Source organism: Grampus griseus (genome assembly GCF_964374135.1).
Source record: "Grampus griseus genome assembly, chromosome: 3".
NCBI lineage: Eukaryota > Metazoa > Chordata > Mammalia > Artiodactyla > Delphinidae > Grampus > Grampus griseus.
The window spans coordinates 99,857,494-99,881,432 of NC_139019.1; the positions used below are offsets into that span (position 1 = coordinate 99,857,494).

Genomic DNA, 23,939 nt, shown 5'->3' on the forward strand with positions numbered 1-23,939 from the left:
CTTACTAAGTCGAGAACTTCCACCTTTTCACTTAAAGAAAGCACTTTATCGCTTCTTTTTGGCATAATCGAATAGCCAGTGTCACTACTACGAGGCTCTGTGATACCTCAACAGTCAGTTTGGTAGGAGATGGCTTCTGAGTGACTAACGGGCAAGAAACCTGGACAAAGGGATGATTGATGTACCAGGCAGGACAGGTCAAAATGGCACAAGATTTCATCGCACTACCCAGAATGGTGGTGCACAATTTAAAACTTATGAATTGTTTATTTCTGGAATTTTTTATTTTCGATCTGCTGTTTACCATGGGTAACTGAAACCACAGAAAGCAAAACTGCAGATAAGGGGAGACTACTGTACTATTTGTTGATATTTAGTAATTCTTTTAACTGGCTGCCAGCAAAAACCTGACACTGGTAAAATTTCCTATTATATCATCCTCATAATCAGCAACCTAAGTTAGCTTTTCCTGTTGTCTACCAGACCAGTTCTGATTCCTTGTGGGTATTAAAAGCTTTTTTATCAGTTGGCCTCTCTCTTCCTGAACATTTCTGTCTACATGTTTCAATCAATATTATATCCCCTCCACATACTTTGTGCATTCCTGTTGTTAAGTTTCTGTAGCTTTATCTGATAACAAGGCAGAATTCACTGCCTCGTACATGCTCTTAACAAAACCAGAGCGAATCATTTTCACAGCCTTCACCATCCTCTGAAACAGTGATTTTGTTGGGGGAGGCAGAGGATAAATGGTCGAAGATACATGCCTGGGGACATACATCATAATGAATGGGATGTTTGTGGGATTTGAGAAAGGTCCCGCAGTGATTCTGGGTATCGTTTTATTTTTCCCGCCATTGAGAGTGACAGCACTGAGGAGAAATTGCCTTGCTACTTCATCTTCATATGTATAGTACTTGGGTGATCAGTTTTTAACAGTCTGTTGCAGTGCTTGCTCCTTTGTGTTATGTCAGGTCATTTGCATGTTATTTTGAAAATTAAACTCTACTCTTTCTGGTTATTTGTATTTTTAAACAATGCCTGATATTCTGCACAATAGAAGACTCTCAGTAACATATTTCAAATATTAATGTGCACATCTATTATAAATAGATATTTAAAGAGGTTATAGCAAAGTACCATTAAATTTTTCTAATCAAAATGAAGATAAATCTCTATCAAAGTTGTTTGGTAATTTTTTTGTTTCTTTTTCTTATACTCCATCTAATACTAATGCTAGAGACTTTATTATTAGTTCTTTTTTTTTTTTTTTTTTTTTTTTTTGTGGTACCCGGGCCTCTCACTGTCATGGCCTCTCCCGTTGCGGAGCACAGGCTCCGGATGCGCAGGCTCAGCGGCCATGGCTCATGGGCCCAGCCTCTCCGCGGCATGTGGGATCTTCCCGGACCGGGGCACGAACCCGTGTCCCCTGCATCTGCAGGCGGATTCTCAACCACTGTGCCACCAGGGAAGCCCTATTAGTTCATTTTTAATTTCAGGTTTAAGAATTTGAGTTTCAAATAGTGAGTTTTTTGAACTAAAATCAACAGTATGTTGATAACTTTTAAGATGAGGAAGGGTATAATTACAACAGCAAAGAAGAATAAAGCCATTTGTGTTATTTCCTGAAATTTTTAACAAGTTGGGTTGATATTGTTTTTGTACCATTAACTAATTGTGTGTCATTGAGTCTGTTTCTTCATTTTAAAACTGGAAATAATTCATGTCTGACTTCTTTGCTGTGGGGATTAAATAAAATATGCAATATCAGTGTTCCTAGTATAGTACTCTTTTAATAAACTTTTTAAGATTTTGAATCTCTGTAGTCTTTCACTCCATATAAATAGCATAGATGAAATATTATTCAAGATAGCCATTGCCTTCAATACCATTTTTTTTAAGGTAGGCCAAAACTATTCAATGACAGAGTTCTTGAACAGAGATCTTTTGGAGATATACTATACCACACAGTCCATCATCATTGTCCGTGTTGCATTGTGAATTTAGACCAGTGTTGAAATCATTCTTATTATTTTAGTTTGTACTGTAGGATACAAAAAATGAAAGTTTTACCTGATATTGTTTAGTTCTGTACTTTGCCGGAAAAGTTTGCACATTTTTATAATGTCATTTCAGAACCATCCTCATGTCCAAAGTACTTTATTTCAGCTCAGCAAAAATATACTAGGTCTGTACTTCGTATGCCAAATACTGTGCTAGTTTATAGATATATAGAAATTAATATGGTGTTTGCCCTTGAGAAGCTTATAGTCTAATGAGAGACATGGACATGTAAATAGTTTCACTACAGTGTACAGAACACTGATAGATGTATTGGAGGAGCACCACTTAGTACTGCTTTGAGGATTCAAGGAAAGCTTCCTGTAGCATGAAGCTGAGTCTTAAAAAGTGACTGACTGTAACAAGGTAAGAATGGAGACTTAAATTTATATCGCTTTATCGTGTTTGTTTTGTAAAGGAAATACTTGCAGGATCAAGAGATACAAAGTTTTTAGATTATTTTACTAGTTTACCTAAATGAAGTTATGTGTTAGGTGTGATAGCAATTTAGATTCACATATCAACCTGGTCAAATAATAAACTTGGATGAAAGACATAGTTATTAAATGTACTCTCTTGTAGTTCATTCAGCTCCTGAACAGGAGCAGTGTTTACTGGCAGGTCTGATTTATGCTATACCCAATACTGAGATAACTGAGATACTCAGTTTAACAAATTATAATGTCTAACAAGTAAAAATAACTTAAGTATCTATTCTGTTAACAAGTATTTTTGAACATTTACCAAATGACATGTTCTTTTTAGGCACTTATGATACACCTGAGGGGGGAAAAATAGAATTTCCTGGTCTTTTGTAATTTTTCTGGGGGATTAGGGAAGATGACATAATAAATAAGCTACTTATGTATTATGTTAGTGGATGATATACTGTGGAAAAAATAGAGCAGGGTACGAAGGGTTAGGAGAGATGATATGAAGTAGTTTGATATATAAGTCTGGAGTGCAGAAGAGAGGTTTCGGCTGGAAAGAGACTTCTGGGAGTTGTTGACATGTATGTGATCTTTAAAGTCATGAAACTGGATGAAATCACTAAATCTTAGATAATAGTGAAGAGAAGAATACCAAGGACAGAATCTTGGTCTACTGTTAAGGTATTTAGTTAGAGGAAGAGCTAGCAAAGAAAGCTAAGAAAGAACAACCAATAGCATGGGTCCTGTAAGTCAAATAAAGAAAGTATATCAAGGAAAAAGGAGCAGTTAACTTACTGAAAGTTGGTAATAGGCCAAGGAAGGTAAGAGTCAGATGCTGTGGATATGTCGAGTAAGAGGAGCACTGAGGTCTGCTCATTAGATTTAGCAACGTGAAGATTGGTCAGTTTAACAAGAATAGCATTGGTGGGGTAAAAGCCTGCTTGAAGTGGCTTTAAGAGAAAATAAAGAGAATCTGGAGGTAGCAAGAATTGTCAAGTGTTATAATTAGGGTGACCATATGACTAGATTTCCTTGGTGTTCTGGTAATCATCACTTGTCCCAGCATTATTTTTTTTTTTTTTTTTTTTTGCGGTATGCGGGCCTCTCACTGCTGTGGCCTCTCCCGTTGCGGAGCACAGGCTCCGGACGCACAGGCTCAGCAGCCATGGCTCACGGGCCCAGCCGCTCCGCGGCATGTGGGATCCTCCCAGACCGGGGCACGAACCCGTGTCCCCTGCATCGGCAGGCGGACTCTCAACCACTGCGCCACCAGGGAAGCCCCCAGCATTATTTTTAAAAGAGCCTCATTTCACTCTCAAATGGGTCCTGGTTTGAACAACAAATGATATGGTCAGTGTGGTTATAATTTGCTGTCATTACTCTGTTGGACACCCAAATTTGACCAGTAGTATCCTTTCTAAGCCAGCTTTTATGACTTTTTGAGAGAACTCAATTAGTTCTTCCTTTTCTGGCATAGCAAAATTTTGCAGGGATTATACTTTTTCTGCCTCAGATCCATAATCAGCCATTTCTCTAAGAAGCCTTGTTTCATTTTAGTGACATTCAGAAACCAAGAATTGAATAGATCTTGATTGGGGAGAAAGGGAGTGAGAAAGGTAGGTGACCAGTTAGAGAAAGGCATTTCACGATAAAATTTTTAAAAGCAGATGGCCAACCAAAGATACTGAGGTGGGAGAATAGGAAATTTATTCAGGGAATTCTGTGTAAAACTGAATGAATGGCATATGAGACTCCTAGAAAAAGTGTATTATGTAATATTAGAAAGAGGCATTGAGACCAGGTAATGAAAGACCAGACTTAAGTTCTTTGGCTTCATTCTGTATTCAAGACAGTGACAAAATGGGCCTTGGAGTTAACTGGTTCTGGAAGCAGGAAACCCAGTTATGCTATTATAATCCACACAATCGATAATGAAGTTCTGAGCCTGTGGGTAGGATAACGGTAATCCAAAGGAGGGAACTAAATTCAACAGACACTACAGCAGAGAAAGTGGAAAGGGGGATGGGAGCATAACAGAAGCATGCCGAAGAGGCCCACAGTGTCAGATGACTCTGAGCTGTCTAACCTGAGTAGCAGAGGCTGGAGATGCCATTAATTACCATACATAACACAGGAATAGGTGAAGGAGGAAGACAAAGATATTTTATTTGGAAAAATCCCTTGGCAATATGATGACAGAGTATAACCTTATTGAAGTTACATCTGGTACTGTATTTAGGAGACAGTAGAACAATATTTAGGAAATAAGGTTTTTGTTGTCACTGAAGGGTAACCATAATGAGATTCCCATCTGTGGAAAAGCATGAATTTGGATGTCAATAGGTCTCTCATGAGTTATTTCAGTTTCTTTATTTCAGAGAAGTGCATTTCGTGCCTCATTTCCAAATAGACAAGAAAAACCTCCAAGAATCCAGACTTTTCTTGGCACCTTGTAATTCCCTGGTATTGGGATTAACCCCTCATAATCTAAATATCATGTTCCAATTTTAATCACATTTTGGAAACTACAAACGTGTTTTATATTTTACTGCGTTAAAAGCCCAATCTTAGAGCCAGTTGGAATTAATGTCAGCTCGATTAGTGCCTCCAAGTTACTTTTTGTCTTTACCCAGTGTCCCTCCCCACTGCCTGATATAGAATAGTTTGGTTGCAAACATACTTTCCCCACTCAGCCAGAGACAACATTACACTGGTTATATAGTTATGAGTCAGTATATTCATTTGTTCAAACGAAAGCCTTTGGAGAGAAGGAGACAGCCAAATATTCAAAATTGGGATTAACTAATTTCAATTAAATTTGCTCTTGAATATAAGCAAAGCAATAGCATCTGGCACAGTGTGAAATAAAGGAACTGAGATATATTCTGATGGATCTGGTTATTAGTGAATGGCTATCTTTAATGCAGGAAACTTGAGCAATGTTAGTTTAACGTGAAGAAGAAGGAATTTCTACTTTATCACCACTGACAGCAGGTTATGGCAAAAAGCAAACTGTGGGGATTCTAGTTTGAGCCCTATTGTAATACCTTGAATGAGTCTCTTAAACTTTATTAGGTTATCATTTTCTCTTCTTTAAAGTTGAGTGGTTGAGGGTCCCCAAGGTTAAGTGATTAACTAGAAGGATTCACAGGGCTCAAGGAAAAAAAAAAAACTTTTATACTCAGAGCAACAGTTTATTTCTATTCAAGGATACAGATTAAAATCGGCAAAAGGAAAAGGCACATGGGGGGAAGTCCAGGAGAAATCAAGCATAAGCTTGTAGATGCCCTCTCCCAGTATAGTCGCATGGACACACTCCTAGCAGTGATGTGTGACAATACTTGCAGAGTGTTGCCTACCAGGGAAGCTCAGTTGAGCTTTGGTGTCAGGGTTTTTTTCGGGAGCCAGTCACATAGCCATGAATCACCTGCGTGACTCACCATAACTACTTAGACTCCAGCTCCCCAGAGTAGAGACATGATCACCATAAATCACATTGTTAGGGTAAACTGCCTCATCAACTTGGTAAGCCTGTGGCCCAAGGGCTCAGAACTTATTTCCTGGCCAAAGGCCAGTGCTGAAGATAGGCCTTCTCAGGACTGTGCAGAGTTTGAGCAGCCCAGGCCTGCTGAGTTAACCCTTTCCTACACAGGTATAGAATTATGTGAGAGCTGAAGTCCCCTATAATTCTGATCTTTATGAATGGATTAGTAACTCATAGCGTATATATTGTAAAGAAGTTAATGCTTTATTTCATCTTTGAGATGGATTGGATAGTTATAAATTTGAAACCTTAAATAAAAGAAACGAGTTATACTGATGCTAGAAATAAAGCTGGATTGAATGTCTAAAATAAAAGAATGTATGTCTTATGCAAGTCAACACGGAGCCCTGCCTCACTGATGAATAAGCTTGCAAGTGGGAAGATGAAGATTTTCAGACTTGAGTTATTTTAAGGAAATCTAAGGGAAAAAAACTACTTAAGCTCAGTTTCAGAGCATTTGTTAGCATTAGCATTTGATTGGTGGCAAATTAGTTATTTTTAATTCCCCTTTGATGATAAATTTAAACATCTATTTTTATGAAAAATCTTTGCAGCATTTTTGTAAAGTAGCTCAAGTTTTACTTGTCCAGTTTAATGTGTCTCCCTTACACTCATTTTAAAGTTGTTTAGTGCAGTATTCCATATTTACCATTTGTTACATAACTCAGGTATCTTCATTTTCCCATTGTTTTTTCTTGATCCATGGTTTTCTAATTGAGAATGGTTTTGTGTTTTTACTTTTGTCATTTTACTTTCTGTCAAACTTTAAAAGTGTTTAAAATTTTCTTTTTTAAGTTGAAATCTAGGTAGGTATTTTTTTCCAAAGTCCATAACGTATGACTTTGGTATAAAATTTGCAAATTACCATATGGAATAATGCATCTTATTCTGCATTTGAAATTGCAGAATTATTTGAAATGGTTAAATTCAATTTAAAGTACAGAAAACGCTAAAATTTAACAGAAACATTTTATCTGAAAAAAGGCACTGGAATTAGTTTCGTATAAAAGAAAGCCAAGTGTTCCTGTCTTAACCCTATATACTAGGAATGGCATAGTGTAAAATTATCATATAATCACTGAACTGGTATCTTTTCTTTCACATTTTTATTGGTATTTTCTTAACCATGTTTAAGTCTACCTTTCTGCATTGAGTATGTTTAATGTCTTTGGAATAGGAACAGAGCTGCTGTGTAAAAATGTCTTTTGCTGGGTCTAGAAATGGATCTTAGTTTTCCAGTTCGTAATGAAATCTTTTCTCAGAAAGAGCAGTCTTGTCTTTTATGGCACCTGCCTGGCTTGTTAGCTAATGCAGTTTCCCAGCCATTCACAATATAATATCTACGTTTCAGTGAGTTCTTAAGTAGTATTTGGCCGTCTCCCACTATGAATAAAAATTATGGTAATGTAGAATACTTTTGAGCAGTAAGTCTTCTGTTTTGCAACACTCTAGTAGTCCTAGCTATTTTTTCTAGTATTTTATCTCTTCATCTTTGCTTTTCTAAAGAAAAAACCCACATTGGCAACTAAAAATTCTTTGGAAATTCTGAATTTGACTTGTCTATTGGTAAGAGACTTTACTGACCTCTCACTAAGAAATAGGCATTTAAAATTTTTTCACTCTGGTCCATTTCTGTTGAACAGATGTATTGATATCATTATACTAGGATCAAATAGTCAAAGGTGGATAAGAGACCATTCTCACCCTTGAAGAACTTACACTCTGGGCTCTTCATTCCATTTTCCCATAAAGAAAGTGAAAGATTAAGCTTAGTATAAGCATAAATTATTCTCTGACTGTTTTATGTAGTTCCTCAGACCTTTTGACCAGATGGCTTACTACCTAACCATGTTCAAGCTAGCTTAAGCAGAAGTGTTCCCAACAAGCTGGTTCCAACTACTTCCTCTTCTGAGTAGTTAGCCAGAAACCTGGCATTGTTGCAACTCTTTCATGTCCAAGCCTCTAAATACCATTTGTCTTTTAGGGTTCTCTACGTTTTACCTAAATGAGGGCTTTTTGGAGTTTTATCCACAAAGCTTGCAATCTTATGTGCTTTTCAAACTCTTGTGGGAAGCCATTCATTTATAACGAAGAGAGTAGATGTATTGTCAGGTAAGGTACCACAGCCGCAAATCCAGTAAAACATCCATCATCCAAGGCATTCTTTGAAAACTGTGAATTACTTCAGATCTTTAAAAAAAAATAAATTCCCACTATCCCCTGCAGTTTATATTACTGATCTATTAGACCCTAGTGAATTTTGCTGTAGCAACCGGCTTTCATAATCAGTTTGAAGGGTAATTTATTCTTAAAATATGAGTAAATGAAATTTTGTGGCTAAATTATAACCTATCATGAGAACTACTAAGTCCAATCCAAGAATAATGAGAATAGTTGTTTAAGACTTCTTCCTTTAAATGTGTATTAGATATTCTGAGTCAGAATGTATATAAATTTAGAATTTGGAGCAATTAAGAGATGATTTGAAAGTCCTGGCAGTTTACCATGAACTTGTCAAGTAGACTGCATAGCAGACTCTTAGAAGGATTGAGAAAGGCTGTGGGTTAAATTTCGTCTTACATGCTGAAGGGAATACTAACATTTGAGGTGCTGTCTATCCATTTGGAATAACACATCAAAGAGTCTTATTCTGAAAGGCAGTTCCTGATCTCTTCTGAATAAAAGTGTAGGGAGGGAAGAATAACTTCATAATATATATTTTATTGCAATTTTTGCATTGTCTGATAAACTGCTTGATTTATTAAATTCCTCAGTGTCTAATTAGGATAGTTCTGAACCAAAGTTCTAGTTATGGCACAGCATTCCTGTCCATACAGTTTTGTTATTTAAGCACCATTTAAAAATTTTATATGAACTATGTCATAGGAGATAGCATTCCCTTTTAATGACACATATGTTTATATTTAAAATTAAGGTAAAAATGAATTGACCCAAAATACTGTAGTATGAGTGGGATGATAAGGAAAGTTTAAGCCATCCAAATGCATCTAGATTTTACTTTTATGGTTTTAAGGTAAGTATCTAATTCTGGGCATTATTTATGGTATATGGTGCTTGTTCAAATAATATGGTGTAATGAATTATTTTATAATATGAAGATTGGTGGGAGATAAAACGTATGTATATTAGTTTTCTAGTGCTGTTGTAACAAGTTAACACAAATTTGGCAGCTAAAAACAACACAGATTTATTATCTTACAGTTCTGGGAGTCAGAAGTTTTAAACCAAGATGTCGACAGAATTGTATCCCTTGTGGAGACTCTTTCAGGTTTTAGAGGTCACCTGTGTTCGTTGACTCATGGCCCCTTCCTCCGTCTTCAAGGCCAACAGCACAGCATCTTTAGTTCTCAGTACCTCAGTATCTCTCCCTTTTTCTCCTCTTTCTCTAACCCATACCCTTCTGCTTCCCTCTTAGGAGGAGCCTTGTGGTTACGTTAGGCCCACTCTGGGTAATCCAGGATCCCCATTTTAGGATCCTTAACTTAAATACATAATAAAGTCTCTTTGGCCATGTAAGGTAACTTATTCACAGGCTCTGAGCATGAGGACAAAGTTTATGTGTTATTCTTTCTCCTGTGCCCCCACATTTCTTTTAATTCTAGCTCTGCAGATACATACTCACCATCAGTTCTTTTACCAAAATTATCTCTTGCTGGCTGAACTCCTCCTCTAGAAGATTCCTCTGGACAAACACGTGTACTGTATTTCCTGAATTTTTGCAAGTTCAAAACTAATTTTTCTAGACCTGATTCTTTAGAGCTATTTGACTGTAAAATTCTTGGCTTACACTTGCTTATACTGAAAATGCTGCTCCATACTTATTTTTATTTTGTTCTTGATATCTGACACCAGCTCAGTTTTTTCACCCTTATAACTAAATTGATCTTTTTGGCCACGAGCGCTGAAGATTTTTTTCCTTTGTCTTTAAAGTCTAATAGTTTTACCAGAATAGGGTTTCATTATTGATTGTTCCAGGTCTCTTTAAGCTAGGTACATAGTAAACCCTTTTGTTAAATTCTTTGGTTGTTTTTTTCCAGAAAGTTGTTTTAGGACTATAGTTTTAAGTACTGGCTTTTGTCTATTGTTTTTCTCCTTCAGAGACTCCAATTACATGTATGTGGGATTATCCTTTGCCATTTTCTTTCTGTCCTTTTTCTTTATCTTTTTTTCATTTTCTTGTCTTTCTTCAATGTTTTCTTGCCTTTCTTCAGTGTTCCTTATTGAATTTTTCTTTAAATCTGTTCTCTCTTTCTGAGATAGGTTTTCTTTTCTTGCATTTTATTTCCTAAGCTTTATCAACTGTTGATGCACTTCTGTGTTTTACCTGTTTCTCTTCTACAGTGTTTTAATTTCTCATTTTGCAAGTTTTTTTGTTATAGGCCCCAACTACTTGTTTGAGGCTCCCTAATGAAGTTTGCAGGGTTATGTTACAGTTGTCTTTTTGATGTTTAGTTTTTAGGAGAGAATCAGATAAAATATTTTGATTTACGTTTTCTTTTTTCTTCTTAAATTAATTTTATATGAATTTGACTTTTTTTTCTTTTCTGAACTGTAGACGTTTCTTATACAGGGCCCACCTTATGTCAGTATGGCAAAGTGACATTTTTTTAGCGGATAAAGAGAAGGAGGACTTGGTTTACATGTATTTTCTTTTGTCTCTGTAGGGTCCTTAATTTCTCTTTCTTTCCTTTACCTACACTGTTATCCCTAAAGGGAAGTGCACGACCCCTATTTATCTAATTCTCCTCAAAGCAGTGCTTCTTGAGGCTGTCGCCTTCAAAATCACTCACTTTCAAGCCCGCCCTTCTCTGTAGTGCTGTGAATTACCAAGTCTGAGACTTGTGTTCAACACTTTGACCTTTTGTAGTACTTTTTGCTTTCTTGTGGAGCTTTTTGTCTGTCATTAATGCATGTCCTTCACTCCACTCTCTTCTTTTCCTCCTAGTCTCTTAGTCTTTCATTCTCTGGCTCTGTAAATTCATAAGCTTATAGCAGCAGTGAGAGCTGTTGAATTTGGTGTTAGTTTCTCTGCTTATAGGTATTTATCTACTAATAATGCTGAGGGCACGGTTCATGTTTGGTTTTATTTGTACTCCTTGTTGAATTTATTGTTTTGGAGGGAATATGTGGGTGGGTTGAGATTTAGGTAGTATCATTACCATCTGCACTTACTTAAGTTCATTTTAGCAATAAAATTTAACCAATTCACTCTTTAGGCTGATTTTTGTCTTACAGAGTAAAGAAAGGTGCTTATAGCTAGTCATTGACAAACGTGGGGCAAGTCTTAAAATCTGGATTTTTAACTATAATTTAAATAGCTTTATTAACTTGAAACTGCTTAAGGGAGGCCATCTCCTAAATTAGCTCATCAAACTTAAAGACATTTTCAGCCAAAATATGTCACATAATGAATTTTTTTATATATACACACATATACAATTTTAAAATGAGTCCATCATTTATGTACTTTTTATATGGATTTGTTTTACGTACACATTTTTCACATTTATATTAGTGTACACAAAATGAAATTGAGTTTTTACTCTCAGAAACAGTGCTTTCTGATCTTTTTGACATTGGATCATCATTATCAATATTTGATATTTTTTTCCCATTCTACTCTTCTTCCAAAACTCCAATATAGCTCTTTAATATAGAATCTGTGGTAATTTTTCAGAAGGAGTTACACAAACCACTCCACGGCATGTGGGATCTTCCCGGACCGGGACACGAACCCGTGTCCCCTGCATCGGCAGGCGGACTCTCAACCACCGCGCCACCAGGGAAGCCCAGATTTGCCGTGGAGCAGCTGGGCCCGTGAGCCATGGCCGCTGAGCCTGCGCGTCTGGAGCCTCTGCTCCGCACCGGGAGAGGCCACAACGCTGAGAGGCCCGCGTACCGAAAAAAAAATATATATATATAAGTGTTTCTCTGTAAATCTCTACATTTCTTTTTAAATTGATAGAATTGCCAATGTCCTGAAATGTCATTAAAATAAGTAGTAGTTTCTTTAAATAATGGATTTCTTAAAAGCACAACATGGGAAGGAATTTCTCATATAATAATGACAGTTTAAAATAAGGCTCATAACTAAAATTAGTTTGTTTTATTCTTTTACAGGAGTTGAAACCTGATATAGTAACTAAATCTGCTCTTGGTGATGATATCAACTTTGAAAAAATCTGCAAAAAGGTACTTCTGCCAGGGGTTGTATTTCTTTTAGGAAAAGTTCCTTATTTGTATTGTTGACCTACTTTTTTCCTTTCACTTTTTTCCTTGAAGAGAAAACTTACCAAAAGCCAGTTACTAAAAAATCAATCAATCAGTCAATCAGTCACCTGCCAGTTACTATTAGTGTACAATGATTTTTCCCCATTTGAGCTCTACTACTGCCACCAAAAATTATTTTTATGGTAATTTATGAATTTTGCTTTGCTGTGATACCACACCCTCAAGGACCTTAAAGGTATGTTGAAGTTAATGTGGCATTTGTGTGTTAGATAGCAGTTAGTCTGTTAATCTTACAAATTAGAATAAAGACTCTTTATTTTTATTCTTTCTAAATAGTTTTTATGAATATTTTATTTAATCCCTGCATTTACCCTATGAAAATTATTTTTACCCCCTTTTTGTAAGTAAGGAAACTGAAGCTCAGAAAGAATAAAGTGAGCTAATTAAGGGTATGCCACTCTTAGGGTGCACAGTTAGGACTTTTACCCAGATCTTCTGCTCCTTGCATTTGCGTCACTTGCTTCATCCTTAGTATTTCCTCTTTTTTATTTCTACCCACTTTGCTAAAGGCTATGTGACAGTTCCACCAGAGAACAGATTTTTGGATTAATTAATTTTTATAACTCTATTACATTTCTTTTTTCACTTTTATTCACATTTGCTCTAATCTGTATTATTTCTTCCTCTTGAATTTGTGCTTACTTTGCTCTTTCTCTAGTTTCTTAACGTGGAAGCTTAAATTACTGATTTAGACCTTTCTTTTTTCCTAATATAAGCATTTAATGCTATAAATATCCCTCTAAGCACTGCTTTAGCTACATCTTATAAATATGATATATTTTATTTTCTTTGAGTTTAAAATGTTTTAAATTTCCCTTGAAATTTCACCTTTAACCTATGGTTTAATTAGAAGTACGTTGTTTAATTTCTGAACAATTGGGGGTTTCCAGGTATCTTTTCATTAGTTTTCTTTATGATCCATATGCATACTCTTTATGATTTTTATTCTTTTAACTTTATTATTTGTCTAGAGTATGGCTTATCTTGGTGAATATTTCATGTGCACCTGAAAACAATATTATTATTTTGGGATCAGTGTCCTATAAATGTTATTTAGGTCCAACTGATTGATGGTGTTGTTCAGGTGATTTACATCTTTACTGACTTTCTACCTACTTGTTTTATTGTTGACTAAGAGACGTGTGTTGGAATCTCCAACTGTAAATGTCAATTTTCCTATTCCAGCCTTAAGGAAAAAAATACTCTGATTCTACATTTATGTACACTAGCACTCACCTCTCTGCAATTCACTGATTTTAGCCATGTTAAATTTTAAAGCATTTTATTGTAAGAAGGCCAGAACATGAAAGTTTTTGTATGTTTCAGGGGAGGGAAGATTTGTTGTCACAGTCCTTGTCAGGAAGGCAACACCAAAGTCATGAGCATAATTTTACAAACAGCTTCCTTATTTTATACTAACATGATTTTACAGTAAATATTCTTATTTTATAGCATTCATTCATAGAGAGGAAAAAATTTTAGTTCTGGTATAGTTTTTAACTTGTGTCTTGGTCTGTCTATATTTCTGACAAAATAATGATGTTAAATACAATAGTGGTAGTTGTATAAAAATATGGTAGAGCATATTTGTTTTCTCTTGAGAGTTTAAAAAAATAATAATTTAAGGTTTTTACCAGAAAAAATTTTTTGAATTTTCTGGTTGCTGCATTCTAAAAGTATTTCAATAATATTTAATTTGTGATGAGAATAAAAAGCAGTTTATTTTTAGTTGGCTAATACTATATTTCCATTTAAATTTCAACACTAAAACTTGACAATATTATTTAATTTTTACTTCAAATATCCAAAATAAAATATCCTTTGTCTTTTTTTTTTTTTTTAACTTTTCAGTCAGATTTTTTTCACTTTGGAAGGTTACTATTAGTTGATGTGTGTGTAATATTTGTAGCATCAGGTTTTTTTAGGGTATCTTCTTTCATTTACAACCCTTTGTTAAACCTTCCATTGTGTAAAATGTCATCCTAAAAATGGGGAAATGTGTCTATATTCGCTTATCCGTTTTTATTTTGTAATAGTAAATTCATTTGCTTATTACTATATTTGTAGTCATGAGATTTATAATATTCACATAGAAAGTTTAGGATCTAACTGAAATATTGTCAAGCAAAACCTGATTGCATTTCTGCCCTTTTGGTATCTTCCTCCAAACAGAAGGAAGGAAAGGGAGGTGGAGAAGGAGAAAAGGAAAACAGTTCTGTTTCATCAGAGTTCTTGATGGAACCCTTGAGGATTTAGAGCCAAGGGAAATTGCCTTGCTTAAAATGATTTCAGATTCCTCCCAAGCTATTTGATTTCAACTACTTTGCTACTGTTTTATGTCATTTGTGGTATTCTTTGATTGGATTCATGTTCTGTATCAAAATATGTTAATAAATTAAACCTCTGGAATAAAAATGAGGCAAGTAGCAGTGTCATGGAGAGAAGACTGATTAGTTTGCCATAGGAAGGGTGGTTAGTGAAAGATGACCAAAGAGGAAATAAGGCTATTATATAGAGCTCTGTACATTTGAAGCTGTCTGACCATCAGAATAGAGCAGAACAAACTAATTTGTGTAACTTCTTAGAGCTTGCACAGTTCTTCCATATACATTATTACCTCAATTGATCTTACAACAATGATCTCATATGGAAAATATTCATGTGTGCACATGCATGTGTGTACATGTGTGTGTAGTAATACTAGTAGTGTCTTCATTTTCCAAATTTAGAAAGGGGTTAGAAAGATTAAGTAGCCAGTTAATATTTGTACGAGAGTTTTAAAGCTAGAGAGTTTGGGGACTAGAACTGTGACATTTCCAGACAATTATTGCCAGAATTTCAAGGGCTTCTCAATTCAAAACATCTGTTATATGCAGAGCAATCAGCTAAGCACTATGGAAAAAAGGAAGGAAATAGAACACAGTTATATTAAACAGCTACAGGATGAGAGGAAGCAAATTAATATTTGTTAACATCTACCAGTTGCCTGACTTGTTAGATGCTTTATACACGTTAGCTTTCTCAGGGAGGATGATGATAATCTCATTTAACAGATGAGACAACGGGCCCAGAAAGGTAAAATATACCGATGGTCATAGGTAGTCAGTAGGAAATGTCAGATCCAAGTTCTAAACCCAGGTCTCTGCCTACAAAATGAAAGTTTAGGACAAAAGGATGGAATAAGTTCCATATGTGTAAGACTGCATTTTGGAAATCATGGTGTTGTAGGGATTTTAAGAGTTCATTGAATACAGAAAAGTCTCCCATTCTCTTATAAATGTGGACTCTAAGCCATATTTTGCTTTGTTTGCCACAGTTCTTCTGATCCAGCTGAATAGACTGTTTCTTATTATATCTCTAAATGTTTTTAATAAATACAAATATGAATGTGTTGGTTTATATCATTAGGTAAAACCTGGAATTGAATTTAAGTCCAGTTAATGATAAAAGTATCTTACTAGCATTCTACCTGTACTAGTTCATTTAGCGTCAGTTTGTTTTAAGGCAACATTTCAAAGGAATGAACATGGTGTGTAAGAGAGCTTTTTCATTTTTAGACCCTTATTTATATTTACATGTACATTCTCAAAATTCTTTTCAAAATTGAACACCAAATACTTTGTGTTCACAGTAAATACCCATATGCCAAAATGTGTCCATTAAAAAGTGAGGTGTTTTCCTTTTTTAATTTAATTTATTTGAAATGGAAGAAACTGGAGGTGTATGAAAACCACAGTTTCCTGAGAATTTTCCAAGGCAAACACTGTGTCAACTTCAAGTAATGAAAGCTGTGGTTTCCTTCATATCCCCCAGTATTGTGAAGATTGTTTCATGCATGTGTAAAAACTATTTGTTAATAGCGATTACTTAGCCTTTTAAGCTTCAAAATAATTTTATTTAAATTTAAGAAGTATGGCTGTATTTGAATTCTTTTATAAACCTCCACATTTTCAGTCTCTCCTATGAAGTTTATCACATTCTACCTTGGGTTAGTTATTTGTGCATTTGTTGTAACCTTTTAAATTAGTGCAAGATCATGAACCTCAAAAGATGGTGTTTGTGTCCTTATGTGTAAGACTGTGCCTTCACATAATGCATATTTATGTAAATATAAATATCTGTAAATATAAAGAGGGAGAAACTAAGTGAGGAAGGAAGATGGACAGGAAAGAAGTAAGGAAGGATAAAGAATTTTTTTACGCTGGCCTCTCATTGCTGTGGCCTCTCCCGTTGCGGAGCACAGGCTCCGGACGTGCAGGCTCAGCGGCCATGGCTCACGGGCCCAGCCGCTCCGTGGCATGTGGGATCTTCCTGGACCGGGGCACGAACCCGTGTCCCCTGCATCGGCAGGTGGACTCTCAACCACTGTGCCACCAGGGAAGCCCAAGGATAAAGAATTTGAAGTCCCTCATGATAGGGACTGTTGTACTGACTCTTGTGAGTTCCTACACTTAAGCTCAGTGGCTTAAGCAAAATGTAGACATCTCGCATTGCAGCAGAGACCCAAAACACTGCCAACGGTAAAAACCTGAGCCCTCTTGATTAACAAGCCTCTTTTCTTATGTTTATATTTAATTTCTTTACAAAAAGATTTGAGGGAGGCTTGGAGTTGGGTCACAAAATGAGGGAAAGTTATCTTGAATAGTTTAGAAGAAAACTTGTTGAGAATACTAGACTGAATTCAGAAACCTGACTTTGAATTCTAGCTTGTTCCTAACTGGCTAAGTGGTCTTGAAATCAAGTCAATACTGTTAGTCTAATTGTTAGATAAAATCTTTGGTCTATATTCCCTTTACCTCTAACCTCTTGTTAAAATTTGAACTTAAAAAATTAAATGAATGATTTCTAATTGCTTTCTTAATAAAATTAAAGAAAGGTTTAAAGTGTTAAATTTGACAAATTTTTATTAGAGAAATTTAAACATTTATTTAAATGATTGCTGTAATTTATAAAATTTGGTATTTTTAACTAAAACTTTTTCCAAATCAAACATTTTAAGAACTACAGGCATACCTCAGAGATAACGGGGGCTCAATTTCAGACCACCTCAGTAAATCAAATAACCGCAATAAAGCAAGTGACAAATTTTTGGTTTCTCAGTGCATATAAAAGTTATGTTTACACTGTACTGTAGACTATTAAGTGTGCAATAGCATTATGTCTAAAAAAATATACGTACCTTAATTTAAAAATACTTCATTGCCAAGAAGTGCTAACCATCATGAGTCTTCAGCAAGTTGTATTCTTTTTGCTGCTGGAGGGTTTTGCCTTGAAGTTGATGGCTGCTGACTGATCAGGGTGGTGGTTGCTGAAGTTTGGGTGGCTGTGGTGATTTCTTAAAATAAGACAACAGTGAAGTGTGCTGCATCGATTGCCTCTTCCTTTCAGAAACAATTTCTCTGTAGCAGGCAGTGCTGTTTGATAGCATTTTACCCACAATAGAACTTCTTTCAAAATTGGTGTCAGTCCTCTCAAACACTGCTGCTGTTTTATCAACTAAGTTTATATAATATTCTAAGTCCTTTGTGGTCATTTCAGCAGTCTTCACAGCATCTGCACCAGGAGTAGATTCCATCTCAGGAACCACTTTCTTTGCTCATCCATAAGAAGCAATCCCCATATATTCAACTTTTATCATGAGATTGCAACAATTCAGTCACATCTTCACTTCCAATTCTAGTTCTCTTGGTGGTTTCACCACATCTGCAGTTACTTCCTTCACTGAAGTCTTGAACCTCTCAAAGTCATTCATGAGGGTTAGAATCAACTTCTTCCAAACTCCTGTTACTGCTGCTATTTTGACCTTTTCCCATGAATCATGAATGTTTTTAATGGCATGTAGAATGGTGAATCCTTTCCAGAAGGTTTTCAACTTACTTTGCCTAGTTCCATAGGAGGAATCGCTAGCTATGGCAACTATAGCCTTATGAAGTGTATTTCTTAAAGAAGACTTGAAAGGTGAAACGACTCTTCGATCCATGGGGCTGCAGAATGTGTGTTGTGATAGGAGGCATGAGAACAACATGAATCTCGTCATACCCCTCCATCAGAGCCCTGATGACCAGGTGCATTGTCAATGAGCAGTAATATTTTGAAAGGAATCTTTTTCTCTGAGCAGTAAGTCTCAACAATGAGCTTAAAATATTCAATTCATTAAGCCCTGTAATAAACAGATGGGCTGTCTCCAGACTTTACTGTTCCATTTAGAGAGCCTGGGCAGAGTAGATTTAGCATAATTCTCAAGGGCCCTAGGATTTTCGGAGTGGTAAATGAACACTGGTTTTAGCTTCAGTCACCAGCTGCGTTGGCTTCTAACAAGAGTTGTCAGCCTGTCCTTTGAAAACAGGCATTAACTTCTCCTTTCTAGCTATAAAAGGCATCTTCTTCCGAAAAAGGCTGTTTCTACGTTGAAAATCTGTTGTTTAGTGTGGCCACCTGCATTGTTTATCGTAGCCAAATCTTCTGGATAATATGCTACAGCTTCTACATCAGCACTTGCTTCTTTACCTTGCACTTTGATGTTGTGGAGACAGCTTCTGTCCTTAAACCTCATGAACCAAACTCTGCTAGCTTTCCTTCTGCAGCTTCCTCACCTGTTTCAGCCTTCAAAGAGCTGAAGAGAGTTAGGGTCTTGCTCTGGATTAGGTTTTGGTTTAAGGAAATGTTGTGGCTTGGTTTAATCTTCTATCTAGACCACTAAAGCTTTCTGTGTTATCAGCAGTGAGGCTGTTTTGCTTTCTAATCATTTGTGTGTTCACTGGAGTAGCCCTTTTAGTTTCCTTCAAGAACTTTTCCTTTGCATTTACATCTTGGCTAACTGTCTGGGGCAAAAGGCCTAGCATTCAGCCTGTCTTGGCTTTCAGCATACCTTCCCCACTAAGCTTAGTCCTTTCTAGCTTTTGATTTAAAGTTAGAGACATGTGACTCTTCCATTCACATGAATACTTACAGGCCATTGTAGGGTTATTAACTGGCCTAATTTCAATATTGTTTCGTCTCAGGGAATAGGAAGGCCCAAAGAGAGAGAGAGACAGGGGAACATCTCAGTGTTCAGTGGAGCAGTCAGAACATCAGTTGTTTGTTTTCTTATATTAGCATGGTTTTTGGCATCCCAAACAATTACAGTAGTAACATCAAAGATCAGTGGTCACAGATTGCCATAACAAATATAATAATAATGAAAAAGTTGAAATATTGCAGGAATTACCAAAATGTGATACAGAGACACAAAGTGAGCAAATGCTATTGGAAGAATGGTGCCAATAGACTTGATAGACACAGGGTTGCTACAAACGTTCATTTTGTAAAAAAAACATAATATCTGTGAAGTGCAATAAAACAAAGCACAATAAAACAAGGTATGCATGTACATGTATAACATCTTTTATTCGCCTTAAAGAATGAAAATTTAAACCCTGAGTATTTATAAAGCATATTACTAATGTGTATGTCATTAACAGTTTTTCCATTTGCACTGTTTTTTCCCCATTAGAATATTTTTTCTACTCCCCAAATCATGAGCTACTCAGATTTGCAAGTCAGTAACAGACCATCAAGAACAGATATGAATTAATTAAATACAGCTAGCAAATAATTAATTAATTAATTATATCTGCAGTGACCTTGTTTCCAAGTAGGATCACATTCTCAGTTTCTGGTTGGATATAAAATTCGGGGAGGATACCATGTGACCCAGGACAGAAGGTAATTAGGCAGCAAGTCATCCTGGCACAGGATTTGCACCAGGTCTAATTTAAAGGAGTTGTTCTCTGAGGGACTCTACCTAGATAAGTTCTCCAAACAATAGATTTCAAACTGTTATCATCTTGCTTTTACTTAGGTACTCATAAGTGTTTATTACTGGGAAGGAAAAGGCCTTATTGGGCTGTTAACAATGAAGGGTAAAGATGTTTAAAGCTGATAACTCTACTTTCACACACTAGTGAAATTTTTACTTGCTTCATGGAATATTTATTGAATGCCAACTATTATCAGTTATTGTCCTAGGCACTAGGTCTACAGGAATGTGGAAGACATAAGTCCCTGCCTCACAGATATGAAAATATCTGCACTGGCGTGCTGTGTTGAGTGATGTGAAGTAAATAGTGATGGAAAGTGTTTTAGTTCAGATAACATTTGAGCAGAGACCTGAATACAATGAGATGATCAGCCCGTGTGTATTTGGGAGTAGAGTATTCCAAGTAGAGAAGAGCTTGCAAAGGAAGAGCCTAAGCATCAGAAGGCAGTAAAGCTTTAAAAAGAACAGATAGGGAAATAGCATGATCTGGTTTTGTTTAAAAGCTTGCTGTGACTGCTATATGGAAATTGACTGTGAGAGAACAAGAGGCAATGGAGAATGACCAGGTGTGAGCTTATTACATTGGTCCAGGTGAGAGGTATTGGTGATTTGGTCAAAGGTAGTAAGTAGAAATGGTGTAAGTGACTGGTTCTGGATAGATTTTGCAGATGAAACCACAGGATTTGCTGAAGGATTTATTGTGAGCTGTGAAGAAAGGAGAAATGTAATGGAAGAATCATTTGAGTTTTAGGCCTGAGCAACCAGAAAAATTAAAATTACCTACAATAAGATGGGAAAGACTATAGCAGAAGTAGGTTTAAGAAGAAAGTCACAGCATTCTCTTTTAACATGTCAAGTAGGTGGTTGGATATGTGAGTCTGGAACTCAAGTTAGAGCTTGAGGTAGAAATTTGGAAGTTTTCAGCCTACAGGTGATATTTAAAGCAGTTAGTCTGAATTATGAATTTTCTAAATGTATAAATACTAATGTATGTATGTGTATATATATATGTATATGTATATATATATATATGTATATATATGTATATAGTCCCATTCAGTCATCATCAAACATCTATAAAGTGTTGGCTATAAGCCAGGCACTGGTGGAAGGTTGTGAGAATACAGTAATGTACTAGTCATTCCAAATAAAAATATATAGCATTTGATAATTTTTAGGTCTCTAGTAAATGGAACTTCAAGCATTATAGTAGTCATGGATTATATCACCCAGCTTAGTACTGATATGTTACTTGATTCTTTCATATTATTTTAGTCTTCTTAACTAGATCTTTTAAACTCTTTGAATACAGGAGCTATATTACTTTTTTTTTTAATATCACACACGATGCCTACCACAATTCTGGGAAGATATTAAGTACCCAAAGAATATTTATTCATTGATTACATGATAATTTTAACTGTTAAGAACAGTAGTATTTTTGTCACTGTGTTATCTTTAGCATGGATTACAGGTGAGTTGTCTAAGTAGAATATTAACAGATTCCTGTTCCCTAACTCTTAACTTTTAAAAATTACAATGGATTGCATTTTATTCACTTCTTAGTAGTGTTACATAGTTTTTATTCGCATGTGCTTGTTATTTCAATTTGCAGCCTGATTCTACTGCAACTGAAAGAGCAGTTGCCAGACTAGCAGTGCACCCTCTTCTGAAGAAAAAAATAGATGTGCTAAAAGGTATGAATTAAATGACTTTTAAGCCGTTTATGGTACATGATTTGAATAAACAGCCATTCATTTATTTACTTTTAGGGTGCTTTTCTCCTTTTGAGGATCTTTTATATTATAAATGTCTCTTTCAAATATTTCCAAATGTGGGAAGCTACCTGAAAATATGGAAGTTATCTGCTGTCTGAAAAAATTTTTTATTTTTTCTAAATTCCTATTTCCTAAATTTCTAAAATATATATTCATGATAATATTGAATACAATTGATTTTCTAAATATTGGTATAATTCATATGATGTTGCCACTTAGTCACATAATTTCTATTTATGTATGTACATTTTAAAATGTATTGAAAGGGGCTTCCCTGGTGGCGCAGTGGTTGAGAGTCCACCTGCCGATGCAGGGGACACGGGTTCGTGCCCCGGTCCGGGAGGATCCCACATGCCGCGGAGCGGCCGGGCCCGTGGGCCATGGCCGCTGAACCTGCGCGTCTGGAGCCTGTGCTCCTCAACGGGAGAGGCCACAACAGTGAGAGGCCCGCGTACCATGAAAAAAATGTATTAAAAGAATTAAATGTTTCTGTCACAGATTAGAAGATACTTATTTTTATGTCTGAAAGCACAATTTATGGTATTTACAATTGTATTAATACATTATTATTATTACAGAAATTAAAGTTGTCATTTTAGTCTTTTTATTTGTATTTAGTGAAGTTTTTACTGTTCTTCTTAACATCCATACATGAAGGAATAAATTTTCTTTTAATTTTAGATATTTAAAATGGATACCTCTGAGCATTTTGTATATGTTTGGTTTTGTAAAAGTCAATAGATTTTTTTGTAAATTCATACCCATTATATATATGTAATGTAAATTCCAATCATTCTCTTAAGTATTTCCAAATAATTTAAGAAATACTGTACTAAAACAGTAACGTTTTGTAATACTGTACTAAAACAGTAACGTTTTGTATTATTTGTTTCAATGCTGAAACAAGTCATATCCTGTTTCTCTTGCAGCTGCTGTCAAAGCCTTTAAAGATGCAAGACAAAATGTTGTTGAAGTTAAGTCATCAAAGAATGCTTCAGAAGAAAATCATTCCAAGGACACTATGTGTTCAAATGACGATGCCAGTAAGTTACAGCATGAAGGAACTATTATCAGTGAGCAAGAAGAGAAAGAAGCCAAAATATTGGCAAAGAAACCAATAAATAATTCAAAAGAAAAAATAGCCAAGATGGAGCATGGACCCAAAACAGTGGACATTCCAAATTCTCTATCAAGGCCTTCTGAAAAAGATTCTGCAGTACCCTCTGAACCCCAGAAGATACCTACTGACCCCAAAATGAAAACATTTAGTCAAACCAAAAAAGAGAAAGAGTCCAGTAGCTCACTTGGTGTTAACAGTGATGGAGAAGAATTACATGAAGAAGAGAAGGAATATTTTGATGATAGCACAGAAGAAAGGTTTTACCAACAGTCTTCCATGTCTGAGGATAGTGATAGTGGTGATGACTTCTTCATTGGGAAAGTCAAACGGACACGGAAGAAGGAAAGTAGTTGTCATTTTTCAGTTAAGGAACAAAACCCCCCCAAAAAATTGTTGCCTGAAGAAGATATACTTGAAACCCATCAGGATATGAGAAGTGATAAAAACAAGCCACGTACAGAAGCAAGGAAGTTTGAATCAGTGTTTTTCCATTCTTTATCTGGATCTAAAAGCTCTGGAAGGTAAGGGTATTTTTTCATCCTGAAAGAATTATTAGTTCTTAATTTTTCGAAAGATATGAAATAACCACACATCCTAACATTGAGATACTATCTCACATACATAATTCTAGTTTGTACAATACATCCTGTGTTTAGACTTGGCCCTCTCCAACTTTATATTGGATAATATATACAAATACACATATGATAATGCTACATTTTTCCAACCTCATCAGAAAATGAGACAATATAGATAAATTTGTCTAATTTAATTGTCTAGCTAATTTAAGTTTATTCCTTTGATTATCAAAGTTTTGAAACTTTGAGTTAGCTTTTGGTGAAAACTTTTGAAAATTTCTTACATATCTCACTTTTTAAACAGAACTTTCTGAAAA

General features: G+C 35.6%; 1 protein-coding gene across 1 annotated transcript in view; it reads left to right on the forward strand.

The window, feature by feature from the left end:
- The window catches only part of SRFBP1 (serum response factor binding protein 1), a 52,380-nt gene that overhangs the window by 23,663 nt on the left and 4,778 nt on the right, over positions 1-23,939 (forward strand). Inside the window, exons 4-6 of the mRNA XM_082651572.1 lie at positions 12,178-12,249; positions 21,762-21,843; positions 22,854-23,565. Coding sequence (XP_082507698.1) covers positions 12,178-12,249; positions 21,762-21,843; positions 22,854-23,565 — 866 coding nt within the window. The remainder of the gene's footprint in view (positions 1-12,177; positions 12,250-21,761; positions 21,844-22,853; positions 23,566-23,939) is intronic.